The 12943-nt window shown below is 49.8% G+C and overlaps 1 protein-coding gene across 1 annotated transcript; it reads right to left on the reverse strand.

Moving 5' to 3' along the window:
- Nucleotides 1–3215: 3215 nt before the first annotated feature.
- SHROOM1 (shroom family member 1) lies at nt 3216–12570 on the reverse strand (the record flags this gene model as incomplete). The annotated part of the gene is made up of 7 exons (XM_084295466.1): nt 3216–3470; nt 5230–5502; nt 6768–6918; nt 7895–8485; nt 8764–8843; nt 9523–9573; nt 9865–12570. The coding sequence occupies 7 exons, from the start codon at nt 12568–12570 to the stop codon at nt 3216–3218; spliced, it is 4107 nt and encodes a 1368-aa protein (XP_084151592.1).
- Between the last annotated feature and the right edge of the window lie 373 nt (nt 12571–12943).

Below are 12943 nucleotides of genomic sequence, written 5' to 3' on the forward strand. Positions count from 1 at the left end.
CAGTGCCTGCTGCAGCACCGACCCCATGGGCAGGAGGGGGCAGCCAGTGGGACCCCCAAAACGGGTGCTGGGGCCTCTTTGTCAGGAGCTGCCGCCAGGCAGGGACGTCACAAGGGTCTGCTTCACACAGGGTTACGTGGTGAGGGGCTGTGGGATGCTCCTGTACTCGTCCCATGGGCTGAAGGCTGCCACAAAGACCCCTGGCTGCTTGCACATGATTTCAGCAGTGCCTCTTTTCTCTAAACCAAGCCTATGGCTCAGCCCGTGCTTTCTCTCCGTGGATTTATCTATGAGATGACTCAGCTGTGAGGCTCATGTGACATTTCAGAATCTCTCACACAACCCTTAATGCTTCTTGCTGTTTCACAGGGAAATGCATGAGCTGCTTCTTGAGTGCGTTTTGTTAAGCCCAGAGGCTACACGATTCCCACTGCCTGCTTATCCTTCCACAGAGCCGTGGGCTTCTGTAGGGTGTAGAAGATGAGCTTTGCAACGCTGCTCTGAGCTTATTTTTAAAATTTTATTCAGATGGTTGCCATGAATTCCCAAAGCAGAGAGAACATCCTCCCATTTACTAAGCCCAGCTCTCACAGGCACCAGATACATCTTCTGCAGCACATTTGCATTAACCCCTGCACCCCTCCCTTCCTTAATTAGCTCTGCACGCACAAGTCCAACAGCATAACGCCTCCGTGAAGAGAACGAGGCCAGGGTTTAAAGAAACAAAAATAATAAAAACCTTTCAATTTAGTGCCTGAGAGGCTGAAACAGCAGCTCCTGATCCAGCAGCGACTCCCACACGTTGCAGTGGGTGTTAAATCAAACCCTAAGTGAGCCACTACCTCTAAAATTCCCACAGTGGCTGCCAAGGCGCTGCCAAATGAGCAGAAAGCATGTTCTCCTTCCACTGGCCACTTGCTCTGTCCCACACCTGCTGTATTTGCTCATCCCTCTAGCTCTAGGCAATAAAAGTTCTCCCTCGCAGGTAACGGACATGAATTTGAGCCACCTCAGCCTTTGGCCATTATCAGAAGTACCCGGGGCTGCTCCTATGCATTAGGAAGGATGCTCTGCAAAGCTTTTAAGATGGGATCAGGTTAAATCATCATTTGTGTTTGCCCATCAGTCTGTGATTTTACAAGCACACAGCATGTCAGTGTTCCAGCAAGACTGCACACGACTTCCCTCCAGCATGAGCTGGCACCGGTGCCTTGGGCTTGGCCACTGGAAACAAATCTATAACAAAGGATCAGCATCAGAATCGAGACCCACCTGACATCCGGACCTGCTGGTGCCTTGGAAGCGTTTCTGCTTGCCAGCAAAGAGGTTTCGATTTCGTTGCTGCATCGTTTTCACTTTGCCTGAAATTCACAGTTCAGAAAAAGTAACAAGGAGCACAGATCCATGACTTTTTGCAAAACGGAGTAGAAGTTATTTTTAATTTTTGCTCTTTGAAACATACTTGTGAATGCCAGAGTGGGAGCAGTAGGAGCAGCAAAAATCTTCTCCATGACACCAAGCAGGAAAAAGCCAAGAGAAACTAAAGGGTGCAGACCCACAACTGCACCTCAAGGCACGTACCAGCTTCAATTTATTTCCGACTAGTTGGTTACCCTCAGCTAGGAGAGGAACCACACATTTTTATGGGTCTAGGAGAGTCTGGATTTTGTAGTGGTGTCAGCTGGCACTGACACATTGCCCCATCCTTCAGCCACCTGAGGGACTTCAAACTTTTTATTCTGCTGAGCTAAACTGAAGCCAAATGGCCATCCAGCTGCACAGCTGGGGCACTGCTCGCTGGAGTTCCTTGTGTCCAGGAAATCAGCGCATCCAACAATTGGCACGATCCGTTTTGCTCAGACCAGCAGGACAAAACCACTCTGTTCTAATCCATCCTCTTGCACCCTTTACTGCAAATACATTTACTGCACTTGGTGAGCGTTGTAGACATACCTCTGAAGCCACCTCTGCAGCCCTGTTCAGGGTACATCAGTCCCACAGCCACAGAGCCAACCCTTGTTTATTGGGCCCCGTGAAGCAGCTAACACCACCTCAGTTCGTTCTGAAGGCAGAGGGAGAGCAGCTGGCGACCTCAAAGGCACCGCTAGTAAAACATTTCTTGGTAACACCTAGCATCAGGGAACAGGGAAAATCTGTTTTGCCCATGGAAGAAACCTGAGTTAGATTCGTAGTTGCCTCATTCACGACCGAGGCGTGCAGCTCACACCGAATATTCCTCTCACTGAACACCTTAAAAAAAATCACTCAAATTTTAAGTACAGCAACATCACTGGTTTGACTCAAAACACAACGTTAGTTTAAAAGATTTTTGCCAAGGGAATTACATAAAGCCTCATTGAAACCGAATTATTTCCTCCGCTCTTCCCACCTACCTCTTGCTGCAGCCGAGCGCTTTCCCCACGCTCAGCACTCCTTGTGCACGCTGACAATTGAAAGCTACTTAGAAACAGCCCCCAAAGGCGTTGCTTGAAAAATAAACACTTCAAAAGCATAGCAAGGACTTTGCAAACACAGTGTGCAGGAGTAAGTTCAGAGTTTAACGTTCCCAGAGATGTTCTTTTAAGATGGTTTCAACACCTACTGGCATTTTTTTTCCTGCCCTCATAAGAAGACCTGCTACTGGACAGCCCACCTGGGCTGTGCAGAGCCAGGAGGTACCTGTGGAAGGCAACTACTAAGAAAATGACTATTTTCTTCCACTGCAATGCATTTTTACTGTGTCACGTACATAAGCAGTAGGAACAAGTGCAGGAGTTTCACCGAAACGATCCGTAGCATTCCCTACGGTTTTGTTCAATCTCAGTTCAGATTTGCACACCCGCATGGTTTTCCGCTTCAAACACTCGCCCACCCACGAGGTGCAGACTCGTGCTGCTCTTTTATTGCAGTCACGTCAATCTGGAAACAGACAGACAGAGGACAAGGGGAAATACACGACACATTTAGAGGAATAAGACATCCTAGCAGTCATTTCCAAAACACAGCCTGCTACACACCGCAGGATTTTGTCACTTGGCCTTCCAAGGGGGGAAGCGTGTCCAGAGTGTGCCTCGAGCCTCGAAGCACTTGTCGGTCCTGGGGCACTAACAGCAGCATACAGGTCATCAGCGGGAGCCCAGGGTGGTCAGCGTGCACGGATTCCCGGGAAAACATCACAAATTGCCAGGTACAAAAGCGGACGGTCCGTTAGGGTATTAGAGGGGGATGCTCTTCTCGAGATTTTCTAACTGTTCCTCGAAAAACTTGATCTGCTCTTCGAGGTCCTTCTGTTCGATCAGCAAGGAGGTCTTCTCCTGCACAAAGCGCCTGTAGTCCTGCAGCTGCTGCTCCGTCAGGTATTTGGCGAGGATGCCGGACACCACTCTGCCCCTGCGGTCCAGGTTCTCCTTCAGATCTTTTGCATCTTCCCGCTGCCTGGACAGGAGCTTGTGCCGCTCGTTCAGCGATTGCTAACGGGATGAAAAAACAAAGCAGCACACTGTGAAAACTCATCGTTCCTGGCAGACTCTGGATCGTAATTTGGAAGCCACACTCGATTTAGTTTAATTACTTCCTCTTGTGGGCTTTGTGTTCCACATGAGTTTTTCCTAGATTAAATTACTCGTTCTTGTGGCTTGCAAGGTAAAGACTCCCAGTAAATCCCATCAAGGCGCACTTCTTCCATGCTGCCCTCGGGACAAAAATCAATGTACTTAACATTCTGCTAATTTTATCATATCCTGCAACTTTCTTCTTTCAATAAGCAGTTTTTTAAGCACACATCTTTGTATTTTCTGAGTTGTGTGTCGCCAGAGTGCCAATGCCATATGAAAAATATCAGGTTCCTTCTATTAAAATGCAGGTGTACTAAAATAACTGAGATGCAGACAAGTGTTCATCAAAGGTTTCTTTTTCCCAAATCCACAAGCATCAAGCCTCGCCTGTCCTATGGGCTTTTAACACCTTTCACATTTTAGCTCATTCTCTTTCAGCTGTAATGATTTTTATAGGGATAGCCCTGCTGGAAAATCCCTGGTTTCAGGACCAAGTCCATAAACAGCACAGAGCAACTGCCACCACCTGCATCCTGAGGGTGGCAGCTGGAATCAAACAGCAAGGCTGCCAGGGCAATTGTATCAACTGGGAGATACCTGCAAAAAATATTGGCACATAAATAAGCCTTTCTCAGGCATGTTATTCCAAGTTTTGAATAAATGATTTTAATGTATTTACATGAAGAGGACAAACAGAACACTACGGAAATGGCAGCCCCCTGCCAACCACAAGGCACAAAGTCCGTTAGGTGTGGAATGCTGCCCGGAATTATTTGCGTTAACCTGGCAGACATTTCAGAGCAGGTAGATCCTGCTTCTCCTCATCGCTCTGCACGGGAGGATTCTCAGTGCCCCCTGTGCTCCAACTACAACAAACCTCTACAACATGCATGAAAGGTCAGCAGCAGCCCAGCTCCATGGATCCCAGCAGTAACACCAGGGATCCCAGCAGTAACACTGTGCTTCCTAATTTCTGAACAAAACCTAACAGCAGCAGGTACCGCTTTGATAAAAGCATGTCTGAAAGCAATGAGGACAGCAGGAAACCGTCATTCCTAGGGTAAACTCAGCTTGAAACTCAGGATTCCTAGGATAAACTCAGATAGAAAAAAAAAAAAAAAAAAAAACATATTTCAGACTTGAAAAGATTTCCTGGTGGAATGATACAATTCCTAATTTTCCAGCAAAAGTGGCCAGTTAAACTACAGAGTTAAACTACAGGAAATCCTCTCTGAAGTTACGACCACATCTTCCTCCTGCTCCCTACAGTTCAGACGTGCCCTTTCAGTGAAATAAGGTTTGACAGCGGTAATTACCACGCTGCAGTTACCAATGGGAAAACAACCACCTCTGAAGCACAGGTTGTGGTCTGCTCTGGAGGGAGCGGTCACGGGTTCAAAAGCTCAGCCCCAGGTCCTGCTGCTCCTGCCATGCCACCGCCCTGCTGCGAGAGCAGAGGTGCTGCTGGCCATGCACGAGGGCTCTCTGGCACCAAACTGTCCAAAACGGCACCAAAAGACCCAGCCCCTCTCTGCCTGGTACCAAACACTGCCCGAGCAGCAGCTGGCTGGCTCAGGTCGGATACAATCCCACCTATTCAGAGCTGTGAGAGCACAGCCCCCCCTTGAAAAACACAGACTGGACAAATTAAACACCCTGTGCTCTCATCACCCACCTTCTCCTCCGCATCTGTATTGCTGTCGATCTTCCTCATGGCGTTCTGGACGCGGGCGAGGCGGCTGGACAGGCAGAGCAGCAGGCTCACCACCTTCTCCAGGTCCCCGATGAACATCAGGTAGCGCTCGAACTCGTTGGGCTTGCAGACGTCGTGCACCGTGGCCTCCAGCTCCTTGCCACGCGCGGCGCACTCGCTGGCTTCCAAGAGGACGAGCTCCCTGTCCTCACACAGCGCCTGCAGCTTGGAGCGCAGGCTGGAGACGAGTTCCAGCTGCAAAGGGAGAAAAAAAAAACATCACAAGAGGCTTATTGCCGAAGGGAAGTCGTGTCGCTTATAAAGAAGGGATTTTTCTCATGTCATCTTTGGCGAATTTAAGACTTAAAATAATTTCAAGCTCTGGAAAACAAAAAGAAAGAAAGATCATGCTAGGTATACTTAATTCTCAAACTCTGAAAAGCAAATTACTGGTAATCGCCTTAACTGCTGATATAATTCCTAGCTCTGAGAGCTTCCTACCAGAGTCAGAAATAAACTACAACAAAGATTACAACATGTATACACACGGCTTTGTCTAAGACGTGACCGTGAAGCCACAGCTCTCTTACCACACAAGAACTGACTGGAATTTCGTTTATAACATGCACAGAAAAAGTGATTTTTTCAGTGGATGCCAGTGAGCAAAGTGCCTAGTAGCAAAGCAAGCGGGGAAGGCTGTGTAATACAGCAGTGTTACTGTGGGAAGAGGCCCCGAGAGCAGAGTGGGAGAGCGATATCAGCTTTTTTTGGAAATCAACCAACGTCACCATAAAGAGCAGCAGCAGTTAAACAGCAGGCAACGAAAAATATCACCACATGCACAGCAGGAGGAACTTCAGGAAGGCAGACTATAATTACCTGAGAGAGGTTATGGCCAAGTTTCTACAGGGAAAAAATTATTTAATTCTTCAAAGCTACACGTTACCCTTCCAAGATGCCCTGTGTCTACCCCTAGAACCGGAGTCCAGCCACGTCCATGCTACCTTTACTCACTGCATGTATGGAAATTAACAGACCCTTATAACATACAGAAACTGCTGCCAGCCCTCTCAGAGTAAAAGCCATTTCTTATTTACGCTGCCAGCTGTAATGAATTTTACAGCTACTGAAACCAGATTTGAGCCAGCTGCTGCACAGGAGCTGGCTGTGCGAGGAGAGGGATAACCAACCTGCGGGCTCATTGCAGACACGAGCCATCCCCAACAACCTGCTGAAGGTGAGCGTGTGGAAGGAGAGGTCTGAGTAAAGCCACACAGAATTTACACACCATTGCTTGTGACCAATTTGCCAATTCACTAGGAAATTTACTACAGAAAAAACAAACAAACAAACAAACAAACAAACAAAAAAAAAAAAACTAAAAATGATTCAAGGTTGTATGTGAAACATTGTTACTGGGATACACATCATGAATAGGAGCACCCACAGTACAGGAATGTGACATGAATAACGTCGTGGTGGTGAAGAAACAACGCTTCCTTTGCAGGCCATCCACCTACTTTCTTACACGTGATGTCATCTAGGTCCTTTGTGTCACCTCCGCTCAGGTTCGGGGTCTGGTTTCCCTTACAAATGGGACTGTCACTCCTTTGCTTGGCATCGAGTTCAGGTTCAGAACATTCTTCCGGCACATCTCCATTGCTTTTCCTACTATTTGTACAGAAAACAAACACCTGTGACAAACACTTAGAGTTTTGTTCATGAACATTGTGTCCAAAGAAGGGCAATGAGGCTGGTGAAGGGTCTGAGGGGCACTGGGGGAGCGGGGGTTGTTTAGCCTGGAGAAAAGGAGGCTCAGGGGAGACCCTATTGCACCAGAGGAAACGGCCTTAAGTTGCACCAGGGGAGCTTTAGGTTGGATATTAGGAGAAATATAATCACTGAAAAAGTTGTGAAACACTGGAACAAACTGCCCAGGGAAGTTGTGGATTCGCCATCCTTAGAGATGTTCAGAAAACGTGTGGATGCAGTGCTTTGTGAGTGGTTTAATGGGGACTTGGCAGCGCTAGGCTGGAGGTTGGACTAGATGATCTTGGAGATCGTTTCCAGCCTCTACCATTCTCTGGTTATGTCCTTGGTTTTATGCATCTCTACTTCTGAGTCACCTTTCTCTCATCTCACAGCAGGGACTTTGTCTCCTGCCACCTTCAGCAGCAAGGACCTCTGGGCCAGCTCCTGGCCTAATGGGCAGCCCCAGCTCCCCTTCCCACAGGCTCAGGAGTGGATGAATCTGCTGCACACCTGGATCTGCAAAATCCGTGAATGGCGTGGTGTGGGAACCACACGGCCTGGCTGAACAGCAGCAAATTAACCTGGCAGAATTGGGTTACATTTCTCATACCACAAATGCCCACCTGCTAATGCACAGCCTGCTTATTTCTCCTGCTTTCCATGCACGCAGCTTGTTTGTTTGCATGCTGCTGTCATGGTGTAGTTTACTCCAGGTTTCTCCCATTACACACTCATAGCCTCTTTCTCATTTCTTGATAGGTAAATCAGAAAACTAAAATATTTCAGTAACAAAACAAGTGTAAAAAATCCCTAAGTCTTCTTAGCACTAGTATATACTTAATATTCATGCACCATAAGACCTTAAAATACTGGTTAATTGTTTTAGTCTACTTACTCGTTCCCCTGTGCGTGCTGTCCATCTGCCTTTCTTCTGTGCGATTTATCCAGCATGGAAACGTCAGCAGGAAAAAGACCCTCCATCAGGTCCAGAGCAGTTTTTCTCACTGGGTAAGGCATGAGAATATCAACCAGAGAACTGTCTTTGGCAACAATCTCCATCGCAAGTTCTTGGTATCGCTGGTCCTCAGCAGACCCCAGCCTCCTTTTGGATGGATTTGTCTCTCTCTCCTGCAGAATATCCTCTGGGCTGTCGAGCACGGCTGCTTCCTTTGCAAATAAATCTTTGGGTGCATTTTTGTCTCCTTGGTGAGACTGAGCCAGCACCACATGGCAGCATGTTCCTTTCTCCTGAGGCACTGCAGCATCGCTTGCCTTTAGCTGCTGCTCTGGGCGCTCCGTTAAAGCACTGCCAGTCAGAGATCCGGCTCTGCATTCCTTCTCCACTTGGGCATCTTCCTTGCTGCTGCTTCTTGGGCTGGGAATAGAGGTTTCAGGAGCTAGTTCCTCGGCATCCTGACGAGAGTGTCCACTTATATCATTGTCTTGTTCGTGATTCTGGCACCCACCTCCCACAGGATCGTGGAAACTGTAAGAACAAAGAAGTTCCTTTATATTTGAGACACTTCCTCTGCAACAGATGCTTTTGCAGGCTGTTTAAGCAGCTACAAGCATCTTTCCAGCTTCCTCTATTTATTAAAGTCTCAAGGCTGGACCTCCCCGAGCCCTCCCAGCTGCTGTTTTTGCCGGAGGTCGCAGGGGGGAGCTGCGCTCCCGGTGTCCGCAGGAGCTCCCCGGGCGCACGGCGCGGTGCGGAGCGCACGGCAGAGAGCAAGGGGGCAACCCCCGTGCCCCTTGGAGCCTTACCTGGGGGTGCCGAGGAAGCTCTCACGAGGCTGAGGTGGTGACACGGCCCCGCTGGCACTGCTGGCACCTCTGTCCGCGTCCTGGAAACGAGAACGGCACCGGTACAGGCGGCAGGCTCGCACCGTGCCGCTGCCTCGGCTTCACGCCCTTGTTTGGGGGCATAAACCTGAGTGGGTTTAGCAAGCTGGTGTTTTGTTGGTTTTTTGTTTGTTTGGTGTTTTAAGTTTCTCCACCTCTTTTTATTACTGCAGATGCCATTAGACTCTTTCTAGGTAGCATCCACCTGTTTTTCCTAGAAAACCAAGTGAGGGCTAGCAACAAAGCACAGGCTCTGCTCCCACTGACCCCCACAACTCAAAGTGGCCAGTGCTGGTGGGAGTCTCTTCAGTTGGATAATTTTTGTAACATAATAGAGTATTTCTTTTCTATTTTATTATTTTTATTTTTTCCCCTTTTGCAACAACATTGACAGCCACTGTCCTTCAAATTCAGGAGCCAAAAAGGTTCCTGAGTTCCCAGGCTGTGATTGCAGAGCACAGCAGAAGCAAAGCAACGGGCAGGTCTCTAGCTGATTTCCAGTCACTTCAGGAACTTCCCAAAGAGTAATTTTTAGCTAGAAGCCTTCCCCCCACCCCTTTGTGAAACTGCCCACTTGTTGCAGGATAACGAGCGCTTCTGCCCGGCGCGAGCACGCTGCTCAGTCGCTGCTCAGTCGGCCATTGCAGTTCCCACCCTTACGCAATGGCTGCAGCTCCTCACACTGAGGAACGCGTTGTTTGTCTGCTGCTGGTAATGCTTCCTTACATAATGCTTTGGAGAATAACAAATTGTTATCATTCATCACGAATGCGTCAAAATTGGGAGCACTTCTTTAAAATCTCCCCTAATTAATTCTCTGGCACGCTGCAAAAATGGAGCATTCGCTCTGTCTTCCAACCCCTATGCAGCATTTCCTACAGACTGAGCAAGCGTGCCTTGCCACGACTCTTTTCATCTCTCTACCACGTGTTAAATACCAAGCCTTCATCCCCATTCCTGCTGCTCAGTGGTTTTACAGCCAGTGCCCTCTCTCAGAGCAGCCCCTGCTCCAGCCCCTCTCACCTGTGCAGCAGGAGGCGTTGACTCGGGTCTCTCAGCAGCCGGGGCAGCAGCAGGAGCTCCAGCCCCAGGGAGGCTTTCGGCTGGTGCCTGCTCAGAACCACAGCTCCCCACGGCTGCAGGACACGGGCTGGGCTCTGAGGGCACCGACCCGGCAGTGGCAGAGCTGGGGCCACATCTGTTGGCCACGCTCGGGGGGAGGACGAGTGCCGAAGGAGAGGAGACATCTGGTGGTGGTTCTTCAGAGAATGCTTGGCAGAAAACCTCATCGCTTTGCATCTTCCTGCTCCCGTTGGGGTTGGAAGCCTTGCCAGGAGGCCACTTGGGAAGCGAGGGCCTCTTCTGCAGGGGTGGTTTATGCAGCGGGACGTGCTGCGTGCCTCCTGGTCTTTGGCTAATCTTTCGTTCCATGTATTCAACCAGCGCCGTGTGCTGGATTTGTTTCAGTTCTGTCCGGGAGATACTGGAGCTGGACAGTGCCCTCCCTCTGTTTTCCAGGGTCTTTCTCCTGGCTGCCTCTGTGCCCGGCTCAGTCCTTTCACCCCTGGCCTGGTTCCACGGGGCTTCCTTGTCTGCGAGCTGATCGAGTTTCTCAGGCTCAGAATAACAGAGTTTCTTTTCCTCTTTTGTTTCCCTTTTCCTTCCCCCTGTTTGACCCCTTTGTGGCCTCTCTATTTCTCCATCTCTGTTGAACCTTTCTAAGGATTCCAGAGGAGGAGGGGAACAAGGAGCGAGTTTGGATTCCTCATTTGCACCGGATAATGAGAAAGATCTCAGGTGTTCGATTGAAGGCCTCTTGGAGGGCTTCTGTCTCAGTCTAACAGGCAAACTCATCTGCAAGTCTTTTCTTTTAAAGGAGGTTTCTCTCAGAACCTTTTTCTGGGCCACTTTAAGTTTCTCTCTGTAGTCATTCTTGAAGCTCTCATCCATGGATGAAGCAGGACTCCCGAGAATGAGATCTTCAGTCTCATTCAGACCATCATCAGCACACCGGTGGCGCAGGCTGGCTGGCTGGAGCTGGCTGCTTTCCCTCTGTATCTCTCCGCTCCTCACTGAAGGAGCCTGGCTGCTTGTTGGAAATTCCTCTGGTGAGCTCCTTGAGCCCTCTCGACATTGGGCGAGCTTGTGGTGGTGCAGGATGTTGGTGGCTTTTCCCCCAGCAAGGTAGTAAAGCATGGGAGTCGTCTGCCTGCTTATTTGTTCACCAGCAAGATCATCCTGCAGCTCCCTTGAGAGCTGTTTTTGAAGTCCAGGTTGGTATTTCTGATAGGGAGCAGGAGCCTCCTCTTGCTCCAGATGCATGCTAAGCTCAGGATCGCTGTTACTGGCTTGTTTTTCTTTCCTGACTTCATTTAGAAGTTGTGATGTGGAATCCTCCTTTGGTCTGAGCAAAGCTGTGTGGTCGGCATCATCTGTGTGCTCAGCATGGGAGCTGCAGGACACCGACGCTTTCTGTGTTTTGGCTTGGGGACTCAGGAGCAGTTCCCCAGCACCACTCCCGAGCTCTCCTTTGGAGTTATAGCACTGCTTTCCATCTCTACAACTGCTCAGCTTCCCGGATGCATTTTTAGTTAGAAGAGCATGCTCCATATATTGTAAGTCACAGATGTCCTCAAACACATCCCGGTCCAGGTCTGAGCACAGCTCGGCACGGAGCGGGCACTGGGCGCAGAGCAAGGACCCCTTCCACCGGCTGGGCTCTGGCACTGTGCCTCGCAGATCTGCTTCTCTGAAAGTTGGCCTGCGCACGCTGCAGGGATGCTGTTTGTCTTCCTGTGTATCATTAACAGTGCGAGGGTTGGCATGCCCCGGAAGATAGGGCTTGGAGCTCGTCTCGTCAGGAATTTTATGAGCATGAGCTGAATTGTAAGCAGAAAAAATTTTCGAGACGTTAGCCACAGAGTCAGTCCTTAAATATTCCTGAAAAATGAAGGAAGACGGCCTGCTGAAAACATGGGCATTACTTCTCTTCACAGGTTTTTGGGCTGGGCTCCTCTCTGCATTTTCTGCTGTCCTTAGCCCCAGACCTTTTGACACAGACACCCCCTCTGCAGAACCAGCAGACCACCAACCTTTGTGCTGCACAGTCTTTCTCCCGGCTGCCTCCGCCTCTGGCTCAGGGATTTCAGCCCTGTTCTGGCTCCACGACACGTCCACGTGAGCTGGCTGCGCACTGCCCTCGCTGGGGCTTCCAGAGCTACGCCTCCCTCTCGTGTTTTCAAGGTGCTTGGCGACCCTGAAGCTGTCGAGTCGCACGGGAGGAGAGGGTGGCGGTCCCTGGCCGGGAGCCCCGGGGGAAGGAGTGCTTCCACAGCCCCCCGCGAGCCCAGCGCTGTGAGAGATGCCCCGGGTGCCCGGGTCTGGTGCCTTGTGTGGAGGCAGCCACCTGAGATCAGCGTTTGCTGCACTGAGGTTATAAATCCCCCTCACGTACTCTGAGTCCATGTACGGTACCTGCTCGGGAGGCAAAGAGCAGTGCTCGCCGTAGCACGATGGGGTGGGATACTCCGGGACGTTTGATCCCCCTGAGAAAGAGCTGTAAGCAGAGTCTGCCCTGCCAGGGAGGTGCAGGAGCTGCTCCGTGCTGCCAAGGGACGTCACTGGAGACACACGGCTGCTGTCAGGGGAGGCCGCGGGCTCCACCAGCTCTCCAATTCGGCCGCCTTGCCCATGAGCCCATCTTTCTATCTCGTTCCCAGACAGAGCCATGTCGAAGCCTTTCCAGGAAACGGTCTGATTAGATGTCTGCAACTGAGCTGTTGAAAAAGTACATTTTGCAGCGCAGTCACATTCCGGTAATATTCAGAGGATCCTAAAATAAAACAAACAAAAAAAAACAGAGATGTGAAAAAGACTCAGCTGGAGGATCCCAACTGCACTTTGGGAGACCAGGCAGAGCATCACACACGGTGGTGGTGAGAACCTGAAAGCAGTGTTCAGAGTAGCTAGATGGCTTCAGCAATTATCAGGATATTGGAATGAACAATTCCTCTGCCACAAATGGAGGGACTCAGTCTTTAATAACAAGAGCTTTTGAGATCTTCATTAAATCTAAAAGGCGTACACAATTAGGGGATGTCCT

Source organism: Netta rufina (assembly GCF_964035555.1).
Source record: "Netta rufina genome assembly, chromosome: 14".
NCBI lineage: Eukaryota > Metazoa > Chordata > Aves > Anseriformes > Anatidae > Netta > Netta rufina.